The sequence below is a fragment of the Nymphaea colorata genome, chromosome 7 (assembly GCF_008831285.2).
Source record: "Nymphaea colorata isolate Beijing-Zhang1983 chromosome 7, ASM883128v2, whole genome shotgun sequence".
In the NCBI taxonomy this organism is placed as follows: domain Eukaryota; kingdom Viridiplantae; phylum Streptophyta; class Magnoliopsida; order Nymphaeales; family Nymphaeaceae; genus Nymphaea; species Nymphaea colorata.
This window is the reverse complement of record NC_045144.1, coordinates 9,374,944-9,399,186: the sequence shown is the minus strand read 5'-3', so window position 1 is coordinate 9,399,186 and position 24,243 is coordinate 9,374,944. Positions and strand designations below refer to the sequence as shown.

General features: G+C 36.1%; 1 protein-coding gene across 1 annotated transcript in view; it reads left to right on the top strand.

Annotated features, from left to right (window-relative positions):
- Positions 1-5,220, top strand: part of LOC116257481 (uncharacterized) — a 31,350-nt gene extending 26,130 nt beyond the window's left edge. Inside the window, exons 5-6 of the mRNA XM_031634267.2 lie at positions 3,627-3,765; positions 4,854-5,220. Coding sequence (XP_031490127.1) covers positions 3,627-3,765; positions 4,854-4,991 — 277 coding nt within the window. The 3' untranslated portion in view covers positions 4,992-5,220. The remainder of the gene's footprint in view (positions 1-3,626; positions 3,766-4,853) is intronic.
- The last annotated feature ends 19,023 nt before the right edge of the window (positions 5,221-24,243 follow it).

Below are 24,243 nucleotides of genomic sequence, written 5' to 3'. Positions count from 1 at the left end.
TGTTCACGTTGATGCTGCCTTGAGGAACAAGTTTCAAGACAAAGCTATTCAATGTAGATTCGTTGGATATGCTGATGAATATAAAGGTTTTCGATGCTATGATCCAACAACTAAACGTATCAAAACTTCAAGAAATGTCATTTTTGATGAACATAGTTTTAACAAATGAAATGTCTATGACCATTGAATCTTATGATCCCTGGACCAGTACACAGTTATTCAATGCAGATCCTGTTATAGAAAATGATGTGCCTCAAAATGAAGATCCAGAGAGAGCAATACAACCATCGGATATGGCTCAAAGTGAAAATCAAGAAGATCTAGCACAGTCATCAAGTCATCACGAAAGCAATAATGAAGAACAGAGCAACGATGCACATCGGTATTCGGGTCTTATCTACAGTCGACGACTAAGGGACAGAGATGCTCACAGTGAAGAAGACAACATGCCCCACCTTAGAAGATCCCAACGCATTCGTCATCCCATTCACAGGTGGGTTAGCTATGATTCTTTATCACTTGATTTTCAGTTATTCATGGCAAAAGTTGACAAGGAGGAAGAACCTACTTCATTTGATCAAGCATCAAAATCACATCATTGGAGAAATGCTGTTAAAGAAGAAATGGATGCCTTGCATGAATGTGGAACATGGGAGATCGTTCCGAGGCCACACGAAAAGAACGTAGTGGGCTCCAAATGGGTATACAAAATTAAATACAAACCTGACGGCAGCATAGAAAGAGACAAAGCAAGGTTAGTAGCAAAAGGGTTTACACAACAATATGGAGAAGATTATGATGAAGACATTCAGCCCTGTGATCAAAATGGGAACAATTCGCGTGATTATATCATTGGCAGTTGAATATGGATAGAGACTACATCAAATGGACGTGAAGAATGCTTTTCTTCATGGTGATTTAAGGGAGGAAGTATATATAGAACAACCTCCAGGATACACGAAAGGAGACTCTCATGCATGGGTTTGCAAACTAAGAAAATCTATTTATGGACTTAAACAGGCCTCACGTTCGTGGTTTGACAGTTTCTCCTGCAAGATTCAAGAATGTGGTTTTCGGAGATGTCCTCTAGATCACTCTCTTTTCATTTATCGAAAGGAAAACATATTTACTTTACTTCTTATATATGTTGATGATATTGTTATCACAGGCAATTCAGAAAAACACATAGAAGAAGCTAAAGTTTTGATGATGCAAAACTTCAAAATGAAAGAGCTTGGTGATTTACGATTCTTTCTTGGAGTGAAGATTGATAGGCACAATAATCGCCTCACATTGACACAACAGAAATACATGTTGGATCTGCTGAAAAAGTCAGGTATGTCTGATTGTAAGCCTGTTGGAACTCCTAGTGTTCTAAATCAAAGACTAAGTGCTCAAGATGGGGAGTTATATGAAGATCCTACGCAATATCGAAGTATTGTTGGGGCACTTCAATGTCTTACATTTACTAGACCAGATATTATATATGTTGTGAATCAAGTATCTCAATTTATGCATGCACCTAGAGATACTCACATGGATGTTGTCAAAAGAATATTAAGATATCTTAAAGGGACAGCAGGAGATGGCTTAGTTTATGGTAAGAGTGAAAATATAACTACTGGACATCAACTTATGACATTCACAGATGCAGATTGGGCTGGAGATCCCGATCAAAGAAAGTCCATTTCTGGTTTTTGTATTTTCATTGGACGTAATCTTGTGTCTTGGAGTTGTCGAAAGCAAAAGGCAGTAGCAAGATCCAGCACTGAAGCTGAATCAGGTACTGCTGAAGTTACATGGGTTAGACATTTGCTAGAAGACATTGGAGAAAAGATTAAAACATCAATGTTAATGTGCGATAATCAAAGCGCTATTAACATTGCCTTTAATCCTGTACAACATGGTCGAACAAAGCACATTGAGATTGATCAACACTTTGTTAGACAAAAGGTGGAAGACAAGGAGATTCAGCCTATTTATGTTCGTACAGATGAACAAGTTGCAGACTTATTTACAAAAGGATTAACAAAGGAACGACTCTGGTTTCTAAAAGGCAAGTTGTACATGGTGCAAAACCATGCACAACTTGAGGGAGGGTGTTAAAATATAAATCCTTCACCAGCACGTTGAAGATGAGTCTCTTAGGATTCCACCTCCTTGTTGAATGTGTTAAGATATTTAATGTCCTTGTAACATGTGAAGAGTCTCCTATGATTCTATGTTGTAGTTAATATCCTTGTTATATGTGAAGTCTTGTAGTTAATATCCTTGTAATATGTGAAGTCTCTTAGGTTTCTATGATGTAATTAATGTCCTTGGAGCTTGTGAAATCTCCTAGGATTCTACAATTGGAGACTCTTAGAATTCTGGAAATGGGATTATAAATAGAAGCCGTGCAAACCATTTTGGCTACGGTTTCTTCTCCTCAGTTTCTTCTTGTTTTCATTCTCTCTCTCTCTCTCTCTCTCTCTCTCTCTCTCTCTCTCTCTCTCTCTCTATATATATATATATATATATATATATATATATATATCTTCCTGCGTGAGTACTGTTTTCTGGTTACAGATATTGGTGCTAGATTTCTATCAAGTAAATATTAACTTCAACAATATCTGCCAAAGACAACAACTACTACCACCATCAACAAATGGCTGCTGCTATTCTTAAATACAGCCACACCACATAAGACTGGTTGTCCAAGACATACGGCAAGGATCTCAACATAATCAAATGTTAGATTTCATACTTACGTTCAGCAGCAGTCCACAGCTCATTAAACTTTAACTTTCAGACTTCATATCCACAATCTATAGGACAAATTAACATCCACGATCTATAGGATATTTTGCTCCCCACGGTCAACACAAAATCTGATCACAGCAGCCATATCATCCACAAGATTGATAAACAAGGATCTGATCACGCCTTCCACATAGGCGTGATCAGGTCCTTCCCCACGCAGCCCCCTCAACCTCTATTCTCTTACCGTCTCCTTATTGGGTGGTAAGAAAGAATAGAGGTGGGAGATGAAAAAGAGGGAGAAAGGAAGAGATCACCGGAGGGGGAGGTCGCCGGAGTGTTTGCCGGAGAGCCGCCGGAGAGAGAGGTCGCCGGAGGAAGAGGTCGCCGGAAAAGCTCACTAACCTGGCTCTGATACCATGATACGATGAGAGAGATAGAGCCAAAAGAATTCTTCACTTACGTAACCCTAATCTCTTTTAAAAGAGATTAGGGCTGGCTGTAAACATTTTACAAAAAAGGTCCAATAACAATATGAAAATGTTTAAAGAGCACCTCTCTAACTTTCTAATATTTCAATAAAACTCTTTTAACATCCTTGACCACCATTATGTATAATTGATTCTTAACTTTTATTTTTCATAGTATCTTGTTTTCTTGTGGAACTGTATAAGGGTCTTGGACTCAAACCTAGTTCAAGCAGCCTAACAAAAAATAAGAAAAAAACAAATTGAAATTTTAGTTTAAGAACTAGGGTTTCATTTTTAATTTCCTTTTGCAAAGTCAGCCAAAATAAACCTGTTGTGTTATTTCGACGAACATAAAATGCTTTTGGTAATGCATTTTCAATTCACATTTTGAAATGGTGAAATGTGTTTTCACAGTGGCATTAGTGAAGAGGCAGGACAACTAGCTGATTTGCATTGTTGTATCCCTATGATGGGCATGGTTGATTCTTTCAATGTTTCAGTTGCTGCCGGTATTATCATGCACCATGCAGTTCGTGACAGGAGTGCCCGTTTGGTAAGCATCCACACATAGTTTGTACAAATAACGTCTAGGAGAATTGTTGATCAATGTTTTATGTCCGTGTTTCGCAGAATGACATTACCTGATCTGCAACCCTGCATTTTGCTTTATTGTATAGTTCGAAGTAATTGTTGGTCCAGCATGTGCAACAGTAACAGTTTTCAGGATGCTAAAGTTTGAAATGGAATTTAGATTTATGATCTTGGTTGAATAGAGGAAAACCGCTTGACTGGCTGGTCTTGGAAAAGGCTTCGGCATGCATAAATATTCTTAGGGGGTGTTTGGCTACAGGAACACTGACACAATTTTTCAGGAATCTCTTTCAAAGCTTAGGGCAAATTCATGTAACACTGCTTTCTAATGATCCATGAATTTGCTTCAATCTTTGGGACAATTCACGGAACACTATATTACTGTTTCTGTTGCCTTTACTGGTCTAGCATCACTCGCTCATACATTCGTTTCCCAACCCTATTTTTAGCACCAAACACCATTTGTGATTTGATAAAGGAAATTATCATGGTTAGTTGCCTTTTGTAGCTCATTGCAGCATCGATATGCTCTCATTTCTTTATTTTCTTACATTTTGTCTCTCTTCCTTATCCATGTGAAGACAAAATTCCAACTAAAGGATCTAACTAAAAAAAGGAAATTAAAAGTCTTGAGCTTTTAATGGAATTGGATTTTTAATCTTAGTCGAGTGGAGGAACCCACTATACTGGCTGGTGTTCAAAAAGGCTTCTGCCTGCATACTCAATATTCTTTCTGATCTAGCATTACCCACTGATATATTTCCTGTTTTAGTGCCAAGTATCGTTAGTTAAAGGCAATGATCATGGTTAGTTATTCTTTGTATCTCATTAGGCATTGACACTGTAAGCTCTCATGTCTTCTTGGCTTTTTGTCTCTCTTTTTTATCCATCAAGACATAAATTTCCAGCTAAAGGACCAAAATAGAAGAAGGAAACATTTCCTTATAGCGTGTTCTGAAACTTGAATTTGTTCCATTTGCTTATACATTGTCATCTAAGTAACAGTGCTTTGTCATCTTAATATGAACTAGTTGCTGCCATTGTTTTCAGGGTTTCCATGGGGATCTTACTCCTGAAGAAAGCAAGATATTACTTGCAGAGTTCTATCTTCGTCACAGGAAAGATTCTGTCAGTATTGCCCATGAGTTTGCAAAACGAAAGTTGGTCCAGCAGATGGCTAAACTGTAGTCTTCACAGTTCTGTATTGTTCTGAAAGAAAATTTTCAATGTAACAGCCTAATTATGCTTAAGAGCCTCAATTGCTTTGCCATTTTTGTTATCAATGTCTTTGTGACATATTGATTACCTAGCTTCTTTAATCTGTGTGTATTATCATTTAGTGTTAGCATATACTTTTGTATATCAATGAATTGAAGGTTTAAAACTTAGCTTTATGATCAATCTAACATCTGGTACAGACATTTTGTTGTTTAGATTGTTTGTTCAAGATTTCCAAAAGCTTTTACTTCCAAATGAGGCCCATCAGCAGTGTGAAGTAAAGCTCCAGTAAGTTTATGTGTTTAAATAAGAGAGGTTTATAAAGAGTTATACGAAAGAACATACTAGGATCAATAAGCTTTCGTATCTTGCCAAGAGGATGCTAACACAGCCCGATGATAGGTGTGTCTCTGATACGGGCCAGTCTGCGTCCTACCAGTCTCCCTCCAAGAGTGCTTGAAGACTATTTGAAAAGCTGAGTAAAAGGCACAGATCCGGTTCATCGAAAACAAAAGAGGCACAGATCCGAGAACTCTTATTTATTTTTTGATGAGCCATCCATTGTGGGTACCATCTTATCTTCTTTATTGAAACTTGGGCAATATGAGTTTATGTATCTTGGTTATCCACAGTTATAACATTGTATCTTCCTTGAGTTGAAGTTTTGGCCCTTATATCCTTCACGTTCACAATAATCCTTTCTGAAAATGAGTGACATACAAGGTCCTATATTATTTCTGGATCTAGATATAGCCATAACGGAATCTTGTCCGCCATTGCACTTTTCTAAGCCTAGTTCTTTATATGGACAGCTTTGTGAAGGCTTACTCCATGAATAAACCTGGGAATGTTGATGCAAGTTTATCGTAACTTGTTCAAATTTGGAGCCTTCATCTATTAAGGAATTGAAAAAACTGAATTGGAGATTGTGTGATTTTAAAATCTTGAGTAGACTCCATGTAGGCTCAAAGAAAGTCGTTTAGTCCTACAGCTTGGTGATGGAATTTACCTCACTTATTGTCATATCATTTTGATTGGAAGGCGTGATTCGTCATTCAAAATGATGATGATAGGCAAGTAACTTTTGTTGTATTCATTCAGTAGCTCCATTGATCATTTTGACATCTTGTCTCACATTCTTCGGAAGCAGAAAGTAAATATTAATGTGGACCCATCAACTTATCCCCATAAACTTTCGTTGCATGCTTCATGGCTAAAGTCTGCATTATACGGTATGATTTGAGTCTTCAAGGGATGTAGTCATTATCCTCTCTCCCGTGATGAAGGTTTGATATGAATTAAAAATTACGAAGATAGACCACAAGGAGAAAACTAGCTTATGAGGCAGCACAAAACATTTCTTAAATCAGGCTAAGGCTTTGATACCATGTAAGAATTGAAACTCTTTTTCATGAACACAAATTAGAGAACCTTTTTAACTTTCATAATGTAATGTCTCACTTTATCTATCAAAAAGATATGCTCAAACACACAAAGAAATATAATCACACAAAAAGAACTAGAAAAGTTTTTACATCTCTAAACTTCATACGAAAACCTATAACTAATGCGAAGGAGAAAGGTCTTCATCTCCTCCGGCGTAAAAGGAAAAGTCATTCCAATTATCCAAGCTTTTTCTTCTTCCAAAATTGTGTAAATTTTATAATGAAAAAGGCTACACGTGCATTGCTTGTATTCTTAGCAAAATATGGAAGCTTCCATTTTCACATGTAAACTATGTCTCTTTCAAACAATTCATATTAGTGCATTCATGTGTATGGGGTCCAATTAGGTGTGATTTTATGAAGAAACATATTATTTTTATGTGATGTTTGTAGACAATTATACATTACATACATAATATAAATTGTTGGGCACATTTGAACTTGAATGAACTGCTTACTGAAGATCATGTATGTAAACTTCCCAACATAAAGGACTTCAAAAATGCATGCGCGTAGTAAAAACGAAAATTAAAGGCACATAGTCGAAACTAATTGAACACTTTTGAACTCAAGTAATGTTGCCAAAAACTATTCAGGCTGAAGTCATTCATAGTCATCTATCTAACCAATTTTATGCCTTCAGAAACTGTGAAACATATAAGTCCAATGGAAATGATTCTCAAAATAAAAACTAACTATTCTCAACTTAAGTGGGCTTAAATGCAAATGTTTTATTTTATTCAAAAAATGCAAACTGTCTTACCAAACATTATCTTGTGTCTTTTTGTTAGGTATGACTAAAATCAAAAGGGATATGAACCCAAATGTAATGCTAAGTCTGTCTGTAAAAATATTTGTTCTCTGGAAAATGAAAAAATGTATGAAGTCTCTTATAAAGATAATGAATATTCGTCTTTCTATAAAGGAAACGGTTTAATTGAGCATGAGGTTCATAGTTTATAGATAGATGGTACTGATACTTTTGTTGGTGTAAAATTCATGTGTAGTCCTGACAGTCGCAAAATGTGATACAATAATAGAATAGAAACATTTGATTTAATGTCTACCAATGTTAGAATTAGGTGAGACAGAGTGCTCCCGTATGCAGACATGAAAACAGGAAAGGCACGCAGCAGCTAAACGATCAGGAATTAGAAAGCGCAGAGAGTAAAATAGCTCTCAGTTAGAATTGTTCAGACTTAAATGGTTATATACACGTTTTTACAAGAGGGTAGAAAGGAGATACAACATACAATTCTGTTACAAGAATCATCCACGAAATCACCTAAGAACTTTCTGGAAGCGGCTCGAGAAATATCTACGCAACAGCTTTACAGCTGGACAGGGCTAATACATAATTGAGGAACAATATTCAGCTTTAGTTAAATTGCTCACTAGTACTATTAATTGCATCTGATGGCCGACTTGAATCGGTATTCTTCAACTGCCCTTCCTCAAACGGCGCATGGAGATTATACATGCCAAGTTTGATCTTTAAGTAAAGGAACTGATTTTTCATGAGAGCTTTAGTGAACAAATCAGCAATTTGATGTTTTGAAGGCACATACTGGTTTCAGTTGTCCTGCTTTTGACCAAATCTCTAACTAGGTGGCAATCCAGTTCAACATGATTGGTTCTCTCATGTTTAACTATATTGGCAGCCATTTTCGGAGAAGATTTACTGTCACTCATTATTAGAACTGCACCTAAATGCTGAACTTTGAAATCGGCCAGAATATACATCAGCCACTGAATTTCACAACTGACATTTTCCATGGCACGGTACTCTGCTTCTGCAGAGAACCGTGATAACAGCTGGGCTGTTACTTGGTTTTCCAAGACACCAAGCTACTGCTCATGCAAACACAGAAACCAGAAAGGGACCTTACATGCTGCCCAATCAGCGTCACAATACGCTGCAAGTTGACAATCTTCAGACTTGAAAAAATCAACTCTTGACCTGGGTTCTTTTTCAAGTAACGTAGAACTCTCATGGCTAAACTGAGGTGAGTTGTAGTTGGATTTTGCATATGTCTACTGAGGGCATGAACAGCAAACATGATATTCGGACGAGTTATTGCCAATTTGCATTCAGCAATCCTGTTTCATCCAACAGGTTACAAGTGTACTTGGGCTGTGCGAGAAAAATAACTTGTTTTGTATAGGTAAGTTCAAGCCCCAAGAAATATTTAAGTTGCCCTAGATCTTTCATTTTGAAGCAGCTGCTCAAGTGCCCTTTGAAGTCTTCAACACTTTTCAGATCATTGCCACATACAATTAAATCATCTATGTACACTAGCACGGCCATAAACACATTTTCAAATGTGAGGGTGAACAAGGAATAATTACACCTTGACTGAATCGAGGTGCTTGCTTCATGGACTTGTTCAATTTGCGCACAAGCTTGTCGTTGGAGTCTTTATATTCAGGGGGAATGAAATATATATTTCTTCATCCTGCCAATCAAAAAGGCATTGTGAACATCCATTTGATGGAAAAACCAGTTTCTCTTGGCTGTGATGGCAAGGAGACATCTAACAGTGACCAATTTGGCTGCAGGTGCATGTGTTTCATGATAATCCGGTCCCTCTGTTTGTGCAAAACCTTTGGCCACTATTCTAACCTTGAACCTCTCAACACCACTATTAGCTTTGAAGAACTACTTGGGAATGTGAAATATATTAGAGAAAATTAGAATTGAGAAATCTTTGTAAAGATCATTTGGAAAGATTGAGAAATTATTTTGAAGTCATTTTAGTGTTCCCTTAAGACTTTAAGTATGCTTGAGATTTTACTCTAATTTGGTTACTACCTAGTTAGTGCTCCATCTCATCTTGCTTAAACTCTTTTGGAGAGGTACTTGTGATCATGAGTGATATTAAGTGATTGTGGATGTATGAATGCATTGATCCTACATTATTCATTCCTACCACAATATTTATTTAAAGACATTTCTACCATAACGTTCATCTAGAAACATTCCTACCATAACATACATCTAAGATTTTTGTTTTCATGGTTACCATATATAAGAAGGAAAAGTTTTTGAAAATGGGTTGAAGTTGTAGACCATCAAGCATGAATCCAATATTGTGTCATTACTTAGTCATTGGTCCTAGTGAAGTTGGAAAATAAAAGGATCATGAAAGGAAAATGTTAAAAAGAATGGAAAAGATGAAATACTCTCATAAAAAGAAAGAGAGAGAGAGAAAGAAAGAAAGAGATGTACATATATCATCACATATGATATGTACGTATATGAAAGTTTGTAAAAATGATATTGATTTCAATAGAAAGAGAGATTTTTAGAGGAAAAGAGAAATATACATACATAATATACGTGTATGTATAAGAAATTTGTAAGAGAAGATGTTTATCTTGAAAAGTGAAATAAAATATTCAAGAGAGAGCAAATAAAATACATGTATGCATGTATTCATGTGTATATGAAAATTTTTAAAATAGAATATGAAAACATAGAAAGAGAAGGATAAAGGGGATCATCATGTGCACATATGTGTATACAACATATGTATATAACATATGTATATATAAATGTCTTCATGAGATTCGAAATCAAGAAATGGCTTAAAATAACCTAATTCAAGGTTGATTGTAGGTAGGAGGGGAGCTTGGACTCATACAATAACCTAAGCTAAGTCTCCAAAGTCACATTAAAAATGGTTCTTTCGAAAATATTTTGGAAAGCATGTTTTCAAATATTTGAACATAAAACATAGTTACCTGCTTTGTTACTAGGGAATATGTTTCTTCCACTGTTCGGTATGAAAGAAAAACAAATAATAGGATAAGATGCTCATTTGGGTTCCTAATAGAATGATTAAAAAGGAAACTAGTGCAAAATGTTACATATTCGTGGGGGTTTCCCTCGGGTTAGACAAGCATCAACCTCAAAAATCAACATAAAATGAAGAGTCTCATACCACACTCTCATTCTCGTTGTGCATTCACATATAAATGAAAAATCAAACAACTATGCATGGATAATATCTTGAAACAAAGTAATATTCAAGGAAAGAGAGAGAGCACGATTCAATCATAACATGAAATATCATCTCACCTTCTCATGCTCCTGGTACACTCGAGCATAGCTTCTTGACTCTAAAATAGAGATTGAGAGCTATCTCATATGGTCATGGGGAGATGAAGAGGAGAGAAAATGAGAGAAGCAAAAGAAGGCTATATTCAAGAAAAGAGATAGCATGCTTCAATCATAAAATGAAATATCATCTCCTTTTTTTCATATTCCCGGTGCACTCGAGCATAGCTTCTTTACTCTAAAATAGAGATTTGAAAGCTATCTCATATGGTATGGGGAGATGAAAAAGAGAGAAACAAAACAAAGGAAAGAATAGAGAGGGATGTTGATTACATACCTCTAATGAGAATGGTTTGAAGGAAAAATGATCACCCTTGCTTCGAGTGATCCTAGACTCACCTTGAATAGAGCTCCAAGGCGATGAAGAAGAGGCCTCCAAGAGATCTTCGTGTTCCCTTGAAGAGTTGTAACTTGATAAAGTTTGTTCTAAGTTAGAGAAGAAGAAGGAAAAATGAGAAGGAAAGAAGATGAAGAGAGCTAATGGTCCAGCCGATACTAGAGTATAAGTTGTATGTATTGTTTGAAAAATATTTAGGCTTTGGACCCATAATTGGGCTTATTTTAGTACATTTGAGAACTTCTTTTGTTCAGCCCATATAAACACACATACAAACACAAAAACGCACAGATACACACAAAGAAATTGGATACTCACCTTTGTGATGACGATTTCAAGTTCAGTGTTATCCCCATCGATGGTTGAACAATCAAGTTGCTTACCGAAGGGCATATAATCATCTGCTCTTGTGAACTCCAGATGATTATTCGGTGGTTTTCTGTCGTCATCATTATAGAGCCATGTGTTGTAGTCGTCATTCTGTTGAAACAAAGGAAATATAATAAGTCTTATACCATTCACACTACATTTCTCCTAATTTATGCAGTTTTTACTTCATCATGATGACCATAGGAAAAAAGCAGCCTGTTTGTTGCTTCACATACAAATGGAGATAGTTTCGCAGAGAGGGATTTTATAGGAATGAGTGAAACGTGCATTTGCATTTGCTAGTGTATTATTGGTGCTCTAAAAATCAACACCAATGGAGTGAGGCACAGTCATTTACCATGGTGAAGGCAAAAAACCGTGTTCTTCTATCTCCATATAACATAGGATAAACCTTCACCACAACAAAGACAAAAGGTTAAATAAAAGTGGAAAAAAGGCAAAACAAATAAAGCTAACTTGAATTTATTAAAAAGAAATGATCATCTCTTTTCCTGATGTGAACAAAGGAATCAAACATACCATCCAACCAGCTTCCAGTGACACTTCTATTTGTAACCCATATTTGTGATAAGCTTATCTCAATATCTTCCTCAAGCCTAGGTTGCCAAATACTCGAAGTTCCTCCTCCACCTCCATAACTTCCGGTTACATAAGCTGTTGCATACTATACATAATCCATGTATATGTTACAAACCAATACATTGTAAGGCCTTTGTTGATCAGGCACAACACACAAGATAAAATGAGTGCATGAAAGATCAATAAATTGTAAGAAGAAGAAGAAGAAGAAGAAGAAGAGTGATCGGAAAACGGGATATAATAGATATCAGACCTCATGTATTGAAGGATTGTAATCAACCAGCGGTTTTGTGGTTTTTATTTGAGAAACGATCTGGCACGTAAACTTACAAAACTTTCGATGGCACTGAAATTTAGCGGCCCTGCTTTGGTGGCCTTCAGAACTGGAAAACTTCCCGGTGGGCAGATTACTTTTTTGAATGCTCCGGCCTTTCTCTGCTTGTTTCTCGTCGATTCATGATCAGAATTGTTAGCTGTTGTTATTGTTCCATGTAGCGAAGGCTTTTCCCTCGACTGTATCTTTCTTAAAATGGAAGGGTTCCGCTTTCGAGGGTGACTACCAAGTTTCATGCAATCATAGATGTCTCCATCATCTACCTGAAAATCAGAAAAAACTATTAGGGACAATTGAAGTTAGGAGAGCAAGGAGTTTTATCCTTGCTTAAATTTGCAAATGTCATATTTTCTTAGCAACTATCTTTCAGTTTGTTTGAACAATTTGATAAAACTGTTACTGCGCTTCCTTTTGTGGCCACTGGATCCAAATAGAACTCAAAGGATATTGCTTCCAAGTTTGGACTATATTACTTAGAAAGAATGATCGTAGATTGAAAAGCAACTATCTATGGCTTAAGTTTAGTTGGTGCCTCCACGTATAATCTTGCATCAGATTTGGTTACCTTGTGGACTTCTATGGTTTACCAATCAATGTTGTCAATATTAATCTCTAATGATCTTCAAGACAGTGTTCCACCAAATTAATATGCTTCTGTCCACTAAGGGCTACATCAACCTCTTGATGTTTATATTGAAAAATAATTATATGCTCATTATAAAAATTATAAATAAATAATTAAAAGCTATTTTAAGTTATATACACTAAAAAAAAATCAAACATGTTTTACGTTTGTGGACCATGTGAAACCGAAATTTGTGAAACAAAAACAGACATGTCTAGTGGCTGACCTGTTAGAAATTCCTGGCTAAAGGGCACCAATAGTTTAAATTTCAAAATTGAAATTGCATTCATATATAAATAAACAAAAATGAAGAAGGTAGCTATATGTATAAAGAAGGCAATTTTTGTAGCTGGGCACACTTGCCATAGCAACTAAAAAGGTATAATGACAATAGGAAAATGGGAAATAAAAAGGGGTGCATATACCATGATGGTTTTGATGGGGACCTCCTTTCGATAATATTTTCCTCCCTCGAGCATGTGCCTGCTGCCTTTACTCAACAGGGCATGATTGAACAAGATGATCACAAGGAGAGGAAAGCACAAAGTTTTGAAACTCAAATGCATATCAACGGCTTTGAGCATTCTAGACCGCAGGGTAAAATCCAAAATCTAGTATTGGTTGTCCTCAAAGTGAAGCTATTGCCAGCTTGAAGTGAATAAAATGTGATATTTTTTGGGAAAGAAAATCACTTGGTTAAGGCCGCAAACAAGAATCAAAAGACCATAAAATGAAATCCTTTCTTTCTTTAAATAGAGAAAGTGGCCTCGTTTTGTGAACCACTTGTTGTGTAACTTCACTCAATTTTTGGTTATCTTGGATCCCATGCTTTTTTTTACATGTGGTTGTCAAATCTTTCGTATATAAGTGGCATTAATTCAGTATCATAATTGATTCTTAATCATATCAGAAGGTAAAACTTAAAAAGTGTTTCTCTTAAAACTATTTCAATAATGATTTTAGTCCACCAAATTTTTTTTAAAAAAAAAAAAAACCTTGCGTGCTTGTTTAAAAGAAAAAGGTGGAAAAGTGAAGGAATGGCCTTAAATTCAGATGTATCTTGTGAATGAGAAAATCTTTTCTTCTTCTTCCACTTCTTGCAGTTCTTTAAGTTTTCCTTTGGTGGTTACTGTTTAAGCAATGGGTTTGGTGTGTCTTTTTGAGAGGAGGTACTTAAAAAAAGGATGCTTTCCATAAAATACAGTGTAGACGAAGCACCAATTGCATATATCAACCTGCACTTGAATGCACAAGGAACGTGAATCATATTAGAACATCCAAGAAATTAATTTTGCTAATAGTTAATGTCCTTGACCCCAACAGGTCAGAAAATTGGCAGTGCAGAAAACCAGTTTGGAGAATACCATAAAAAACCCAACAAAGTCCACTAGAAATTAGATGAAATTTCGTCTGCACTTAGTTGATACGTGGATTACTTAAAAATTTAGAGTTAAAATTCATCCAAAATCCACATGAAATGAGTACGCCAAAGATGATTGTAAAATTTTCAGTATATAATCTTCAATAGTCTTCTATAAGGACTTGTTTCCTTTACTATATAAAGTATTCCCGGCCAAAAAATTGTTGGGTAAAAACCATATATATTTAAAACAGAGCGCAAACGTAAAATACTTAGGCTAACCTAAAACATGAACCAAATCCACAAGATCAAACACGAAAGAAAACTCTATAAGTATTGACTAGAGGCACCTATGAAAAGTGAGCCTAAGTACACCTCCTAGAGGGACCCATGCAATGACGTAAATGCAATTTCAACTAAACCAGACGAAATAGCGCACGTATTAAATGCATTCTAATGAAATTTAAATGAAATGAAATGCAAATGACATTGAATGCAATTAATTGAAATGCAACTCCAATAAACCTGGATGAAAAGCTAACCCGAATGAATGAGAGGATGAGAGAGAAAGGATGGGAGCCCAAGGGAGATGGAGGGTGGGAACTAGGCTGCCCAATTCGAGGAATACCAAGCAATGTGGAGAGTGAGTTGTGTGCGTTGTTAGGTGCACACAACACATATATGCCAAAAGAAAAAAGGAGAGATTTTGGTAATTATTTAAAAAATGAATGTCCTTTTTAATTTTTTCACTTTTTTACGATTTTCTTTTTGTCTTTACAAAAAGTTTTCTTTTTCCATTAGCCGTATTGGCGCATGAAAAATGCAGGTTGGTACTTCGTCATTATCAGTATTCGAACATGAAAAATTTATGACATTCATTGTGTCTGTAAATCTTCCTCTTTACTGACGCCAGGTAAAAACTTCAATAGTTACTTTAAAGATGAACGTCAGTCCATGGGGGGAAGAAAAAAAATTTAGAAAGTTGGAAAAGTTGTAATGTTAAATAACAACTTTGGAGCTCTACATGCCATCCCCACAATCGTCAAGATGAAGTAAATTTGCAGTAAGCTTCAAAAAGTAAGCCAAACAAGCTATTAGCAATTGAGCACAGACCTGCTATGTTAATTTAAGAAGATCAACATACTAAACAACTGGTTAAATGAATCAAATCCAAAATTAAGCATAAACGTGTGCAGATGTCATATAGTTTCAAAATGTACACCAAGCTTTGAATGGGATGCCGATTGCTTCCGCTGGAATCTTTGAACAGCTACCAAAACCCTCATGAGTGAAGGGGATGTCGATTGCTTCGGCTGGAATTCTGAACAGCCACCAAAACCCTCACAGTTTATTTTGCTCAGCTCAGAGTCTTGACAATGCATGTTTTAGCAACGCATTGGCCTATTTGCGTTAGGAAATCATCTCTGGGTGTACCACTTTCTCCACCATGAGTAGCGAATTGCGTTAGCGAAGCAAAGGATATTTGGGGCTTTACCAACGCATTGTCTTATGTGTTTGAGAATAACCTTCGTTGCAAACGCACCATGGTTCTGCGTAAAAAAAAACCTTAACATTGCGCCCCATTTCCAAACGCAGCTTTTTCCTGTGTTACGGAAAGTCCCGCAGTTTTTCTTCTTTTTCTCCTTCATTCCTCTCGTGCGAAGGTCATTTCTCAGTGTAATCGATTCCAGAAGGTGAAGGAGTGATTAGAGATCGCTGCTGCAGCTTTAACGCTTTGTTCGGTTGGAGGGAAAGGAAGAGATGGAAAGGGAGGAAAGGGAAGAGAAAGAGAATGGAATGGAATGGAATGGAAATAAATAGAAATAGTTGATTAAAAAGTTTGTTTGGATAGAAAGGAAAGGAAAATGAATAGAATTGAAAACTCTTTCACTTACCTTTCTTTCCTTTCCTTTCCAATCCGTCCGATTTGGGAGGGAAAGGATTTACACTAAACAATCCATTTCTTTCCTTTCTTTTCCTTTCCCTCCCCTTGCAGTCAAACACATTTTGCCCTTTTCCCCCCTTTTCCCTTCATTTTCCTTCTTTCTAATTAACCAGCCAAACAAAGGAGAGATTGTTCAATCCCTTCCTTTCCTTCTCTTTCCCTCCTACCAAACAGGCCCTAACATTCAGAAAAAAATTACGGCCAAAAAAAAAAAACTAAATCAGATTCAATTTCTTAATAGATATAATTTTTTTTATATTCTTTTTTTTTTGTGATGGTCAGGTTGGACCATGAATGAACAAGAACATCACAAGAAAGAGAAGGATACAGAGGTTTGGAACTCATATGCAGTGCTCCGAGCAATCTAGACTGCATGGTGAAATCCAAAATCTAGCTTTTGGTAAACCCCAAAGTGAAGCAGTTTACATTTTATAGCAAAAGAGATGATTTTTTTTTTAGAGAAGGAAATTTATTTAGTGAGGTGGCAAATAGGAATTACAAGAAAAGACAATAAAACCAAAATCCTTTCTTTCTTCAAGCAGATAAAACGGCCTGCTTTTGTGAATCCTTGATCGTGCAACTTCACCCATTTTTTGGTAATTATCGATACCGTCCTTTTTACGTTTAGTTCTAAATCTTTCGTACATAGGTGACATTAATTCAATGTCAAGATTGATTCTTTGTGATATTAGGTAAGGCAAAACTTGGCAAGTCTTTTCTTAAAAAAAATTTCAAGCATTGTTTTAGTTCACCCAATTAATAAAATCTTCAATCTTGCAAGAAGGAAAAGGAAGGTAAGCGAAGGGAAAGGCCATAACATTCAGACATATGTTGTGAATGAGATGGAAACCACATTTCCTATTTGTTGTTGTTAGCAACTTTTTTGGTCCTTCCGACCCCATGAAGCAGAGTTTTTGTAATCAGTAAATTTTACATATGGAACACTGATGCAGCGGACTGTCAAAATGGCCGTAAGAACTGAACGGTGGACCTTTTCAAACTCATATGACCCCAAAGTGGTTATATGCATAGGCCTGTATGCACTTGTGTGCCGTACACAAGTTCATGTGCATGACATATACTTCTTGACATTGGCACAGAAAGACACATGTCATGCACGAGGAGCTGTGCATGTTGCATTCCGGTGCACATAACTTCCCATGAATCCGGGATGGCTTGAAAGTCTGATGCTGATGAAAATGACTGAACTTTGTTGAACTGGAAAACTTCTGCTGCTCCAAGAAGAACGGATGTTCACAGCGGGCAGGATAACCAGGCAGGGCTGTAAAAAAGGCCTTGGGAAATTAAGATTAATGGCCTATAATTGCTATATGGTTTTCATGTATAATTTCACCAAATTAATTAAGACTTTAGTTATTGGTAATTACTATATATTTTCAGGTTACGCACATTAAATTGTGCGTAGAGAGAGAGAGAGAGTTCCTAATTAAATGTCAATTTTTTTCCTTTTTATTTTGTAGAAAAAAAGCCAGTAACAATGACTTTCCCCTTTCGTATTTGTCTTGTCAGGCGTTCTAGTCTAAACCATCAATTATCGGGTCGGTCATAATTTGCTTCACTGTAGTGGTACAATTAATTAATTTCCCATGTATGCCATAATTAAATATTTTAAAAGATTTAAACATGCAAATTATTTGTTTTGATTTACACAGGAGAAATGATAATCGACTTGATAGAAAATAAGATTGACATATGATCTATTCCCTATGAGTTACTTGACCCAGCTGATGATGAACATATCTGCCATGATAAGTGTTCCTTAGTGGCTATTGAAATCACATGCATGACATTTCTGAGGGGGGTGGTGCAACAAATAGGGTCAGTATTAGGGTCAGTATTGGTAAACAGTCAATCTCTATTTCCAATGCCCATGGAAACAGCCAATATACTTTTTTTAAAAAAAAAAGCAAACAAAGGACATTCATATGCAAATTGAAACATAAGTGGTCAGTTCATGAAACACTAAAAACAGATTATAAGGAGAAGGTGACTAACTTGGCAGTCACTCGGAATCACATGGATGACACCAATAGGAGATGAAGATGGTGTTGTGCAATGATTTTTCTCATGTCTCAAAAGTAACTTGATTAATTCAAGGAACACCACAAAACAAAACGCAAAAAAAACAAAAGAGGAATTACTTAACAGTGCAGATTAGCATCGATAACAGTCTAATCAGAAGGTCAAGGACATTTTATTCTATCATAACCAGGCCCACCGAATGTTATATGCTGGCGATAGCCATCGTCATCATCATCGTCATCGTCAAATTGGAAATATTTGAGATCATAGCAGTCGGGCTCGGTGACGTGTACATCGATCGCTTCGGGAGCATCATAACGATCCAGGTCGAGATCGTATAAGGCCATGTTACTGATGTATGCAACCCTCCCTGTCTGTTCGCTCGAGAAATGGCCGTTCCCCATCTGGGTGGATGTGTGCCTTCCCCTTGTCCGCTTATTCACTATCTCACCTCCCCATATAATTTTGTTTGCATAGGGTTTTCTGTATCTTGATTTTGGCCAAAAGCCGATCATGGTATCATCCACCCAAAGTCCCCAATCTTGATCTTCATCCTGACAAACATGAAAATACATTATTAATCCACTAATCAATAAGACATACCTTTTCTCTAATCTCTGCCTAGCTAAGTTGTTATTTGTTTGCAATTCTTCTTTTATTTTCTTTAGTTTTTTGGTTTGGAAGATTTTCTAGTGTGATGTAATTGGAACTTCGAATTTGAGTTATATTATAGTGCAAACAACAAACCAGAGTATTAAGTCAATGTTCTTTGGTGAGCAAGAGGAATATTTCCTTCTACTGTTCAAGAAGAGAGTCGAAGCATCCACCTAACCCCTTGTCCCTTTAAAGATATAGGGCAGTCATGTATTGGCGTCTTAAAAAGCCACCACCCCCACACCTCAACTTGCATGTTAGTGGGCCATGTTTTTTCAGCAAATAGAGTTGATGCCTACTAGCACTCATCGCCCCTACGGTTGTGCTAACTTTTTCGAGAACTATTAACTCCATGTTCAATTCTTTTACTTGCAAGGCAAGCTTAGATATTAATTTGCGATGATGTGGCTGACGCAAGGTCTTTACCAAGTCGGTTAATAAATGACAGATGTTAATTGATTTGGCATCACATTGTCTTAGGGGGCCTTTGGAATATTGTCTCAAAGACCTGATTTTCGCAGAACCTGGTTAGGTTAAAACGTGGTTTTTTAAAGAGCTTTTAAAATTTGGTTTGCCTGCTTGGATGAAAAGGCTAAAACAGGTTTTCACTTCAAAACCTGGCTTTTGTTTGTATGACAAAACCTGAATTTTTGAAGATACTTGTAATATATATATATATATATAGAAGAAAAATATTATTCTCAAATATAAATTTTCATTTATATATATATGTATATATATATATAGAAGAAAAATACTATTCTCAAATATAAATTTTCATTTATGTATTCTTAACAAATTGGACACCCTTACACTATGTCATGCTGAAAGTTCACTTCTACACATCCCCAATATCAATTAGTGAGTTTACACGTGCCTGTTTGTTAAACATATAATATGTATAAGCATGCACATAATCCACTCAAAAGTCATGTGGCTGTTTGAACTTTGAATTCACTTATTGGAAAGAAAGTCGATTAGTCCACCTTAACTTAAGTCGTTCATATTTGAATCCTCCACGCCTGCCAGAACATGGTATATTCTACTCCCGACAATAGAGCATTTAGCCTTGCTTGGACGTATTAGGTATTTATCCCCAAATCAAAACACTGTCTTGTGAAAACATGGTTTATTCGTGTGATCCAAACCCCACCAAAAACTTGGTTTTGGGGTTGTCAGCCAAAAATTTTTATAAACATATATATGTGCTAATGGTCCAGCCGATACTGGAGTATAAGTTGTATGTATTGTTTGAAAAATATTTTGGCTTTGGACCCAAAATTGGGCTCATTTTAGTACAACTGGGAACTTCTTTTGTTCAGCCCATGTAAACACACATACAAACACAAAAATGCACATGTACACACAAAGAAATTGGGTACGCACCTGTTTGATGACGATTTCAAGTTCAGTGTGATCCCCATCGATAGTTGAACAATCAAGTTGTGTACCGAAGGGCATATAATTATCCACTCTTGAGAATCGCAGGTTATTGTTTGCTGGTATTCTGAAGTTGTCATTATAGAGCCATGAGTTAAAGCCGTCATTCTGTTGAAACAATAGAAAAATAAGTCTTATAACAGAGAAAAAGCTGCCTATTTGTTGCTTCACATATAGGAATGACACGAAAACATCGCCAGCTGAATCTCTTTTTAGCACAATATCCTTATAACTTTCTAGAGTCTGATTTCTTAAGTATGAGAGTGGGTTTAACAAGAATTGTGAATTGGATAAGAGAAAGGGCAGCATCATGGGTATCCTTCAGAGCGTAAGAAAATTCTAATGCGCACACACATTACTTTTAACCATCTTACAACCATATATATTGTAGCCACACCGGGGCATTAGTGATGGCTTATCAGTGCAGCAAAGGTATATGGTACCCTTAGCATCACTTTCACTTTATATGGTGCTTTAATCGACAGATTTTTAACTTTAACCATCCAGCAACTATGTTAAATCTGGTATAATAGAATATTCCTATATATGTATACTTCGTCCATGTTATAAAGTAATAAATGTTATTTTGTAATTTTGAAGCTAAAACCCGTCTTCATAATAGTTTCGCCATTAAAGTCAACGAGTGAAAGCGTGCATTTGCATTTGCTAGTGTGTTATATGTGATCTAAAAATCAACACCAATGGAATTAGGCACAGTCACTTACCGAGGTGAAGGCAAAAAACCGCGTTCTTCTATCTCCATATAACCTAGGATTGACCTTCACCACAACAAAGACAAAAGGTCAAATAAAAGTGGGAGGAAGGCAAAACAAATAAAGCTAACTTGAATTATTAAAAAGAAGGGATCATCTCTTTTCTTGCTGTGAACAAAGGAATCAAACATACCATCCAACCAGCTTCCAGTGACATAGAAAAGTCATCCGGCGTTTTATTTAAAACCCATATTTGTGATAAGCTCATTTCACTGTCGTCCTCAAGCCTAGGTTGCCAAACACTCAAAGTTCCTTCTCCGCCTCCATAACTTCCGGTTACCGAAACTGTTGCATACTATACATAATCCGCGTATATGTTACAAACCAATACATTCTAAGTTCTTTGTTGATCAAGCACAACACACAAGATAAAATGGGTGCATGAAAGATCAATAAATGCTAAGAAGAAGAAATAGTGTGATCGGAAAAGGGTATATAATAGATATCTGACCTCATGTAATGAAGGGTCGATATCAACCAGCGGTTTTATGGTTTTTGATTTGAGAAACGATCTGGCACGTAAACTTGCAAAACTTTCGATGGCACTGAAATTTAGCGGCCCTGCTTTGGTGGCCTTTAGAACCGGAAAACTTCCCGGTGGGCAGATTACTTTTTTGAATGCTCCGGCCTTTCTCCGCCTGTTCCTCGTCGATCCATGATCAGAATTGTTAGCTGTTGTTATTGTTCCATGTAGCGAAGGCTTTTCCCTCGACTGTATCTTTCTTAAAATGGAAGGGTTCCGCTTTCGAGGGTGACTACCAAGTTTCATGCAATCATAGATGTCTCCATCATCTACCTGAAAATCAGAAAAAACTATTAGGGACAATTGAAGTTAGGAGAGCAAGGAGTTTTATCCTTGCTTAAATTTGCAAATGTCATATTTTCTTAGCAACTATCTTTCAGTTTGTTTGAACAATTTGATAAAACTGTTACTGCGCTTCCTTTTGTGGCCACTGGATCCAAATAGAACTCAAAGGATATTGCTTCCAAGTTTGGACTATATTACTTAGAAAGAATGATCGTAGATTGAAAAGCAACTATCTATGGCTTAAGTTTAGTTGGTGCCTCCACGTATAATCTTGCATCAGATTTGGTTACCTTGTGGACTTCTATGGTTTACCAATCAATGTTGTCAATATTAATCTCTAATGATCTTCAAGACAGTGATCCACCAAATTAATATGCATCTGTCCAGTGAGCGCTACATCAACCTCTGGCTGTTTGTATAAAATAATTATGAGCTCGTTATAAAAGTTATGAACAAATAATAATGTTTAATTTAGAGTGGGATCAACAACACTTTATGAGAGGTCAAATGGATGCATATTAGTTAATGGCATATAGTAATGGCTACACCAATACTTGCTAAATGTAAAAAACAAAAAAATAAAAGAGTTTTAAATGTTATGAAATATAAGACTCATCATAAAGTTCGCATAGACAAATTAGCTGTCGACAACAAGTTGGAGGACGACAACGACGATGATCGATCAGAAATGGCGACTTTGTTACTACTAATAAGACGAATCAGCCCTAATTGATCAATATTTATTAGGCCATGTTCTTTCACTTTTTAACAATTAAGAGCTATTTTAAGTTATATACACTAAAAAAAAATTCAAACATGTTTTAGGTGTCTGGACCATGTGAAACCGATCTTAGTGAAACAAATACAAACAGGTGTAGTGGCCGACCTGTTAGAAATTTCTCGCTAAGGGGTACTAATAATTTAAATTTTAAAATTCAAATTGCATTCATATATAAATAAACAAAAAAGTAGAAGGCAGGTATATATATAAAGAAGGGCAATTTTTGTAGCTTGTCGCACTTGCCATTGCAACTAAAAGGTATAATGACAATAGGAAAATGGGAAATAAAAAAGGGGCATATACCGTGATGGTCTTGATCGGGACCTCATTTCGATAATATTTTCCTCCATCGAGCATGTGCCTGCTGCCTTTGCTCAACAGGGCATGATTGAAGAAGATGATCACAAGGAGAGGAAGGCACAAAGTTTTGGAACTCAAATGCATATTGAGCGTTCTAGACTGCACGGTAAAATCCAACATCTAGTATTGGTTGTCCTCAAAGTGAACCAATTTCCATCTTATAGTAAATAAAAAGTGATAATTTTTTGGAAAGAAAATCACTTGGTAAGGCTGCAAATACGAATCAAAAGACCATAAAATCAAATCCTTTCTTTCTTCAAATAGAGAAATTGGCCTCGTTTTGTGAACCCCTTATTGTGTAACTTCACTCACTTTTTTGGTTATGTTGGATTCCATTCTTTTTTTTGCATATGGTTGGCAAATCTTTCGTATATAAGTGGCATTAATTCAAAATCATAATTTATTCTTAATCATATCAGAGGTAAAACTTAAAAAGTGTTTTCCTAAAAATATTTCAATAATAATTTTAGTCCACCAAATTTAAAAAAGAAAAAGAAATCTTGCGTGCTTGTGTAGAAGAAAAAGGAGGGCAAGTGAAGGAAAGGCCTTATTGCGTAACTTCTTTTTCTTCTTCTTTAAGTTTTCCATTCGTATTACTGTTTAAGCAATGAGTTTGATGTGTCTTTTTGTGAGGAAGTACTTCAAAAAAGTTGCTTTCCATGAAATACAGTGTAGACGAAGCACCAATTGCATATACCAGCCTGCACTTGAATGCACGAGTACCCTGATTCATATCAGAACATCCAAGAAATCAATTTTACTAATACTTAATGTCCTTGACCCGAACAGGTCAAAAGAATTTGCAGTGCAGAAAACCAGTTTGGAGAATATCATTAAAAACTATATGAAATTTGGTCTGCTCTTAGTTGACACATGGATTACGTAAAAATTTAGAATTAAAATTCGTCCAAAATCCACATGAAATGGAGTATGCTAAAGATGATTGGAAATTTTCAGTATATAATCTTCAATAGTCTTTTATAAGGACTTATTTCGTTTACTATATAAAGTATTCCCGGCCAAGAAATTGTTGAATAAAAACCATATATATTTAAAACAGTGAGTTGTGTGCGTCTGTAGGTGCACGCAACCCATATACACCAAAAGAAAAAAGGGAAGACTTTGGTAATTATTTGAAAAAAGAGTCCCCTTTTTAATCTTTTCACTTTTTATGATTTCTTTTTTGTCCTCACAAAAAAAAAAATTGTTATCTGGCAGTATTTTCTTC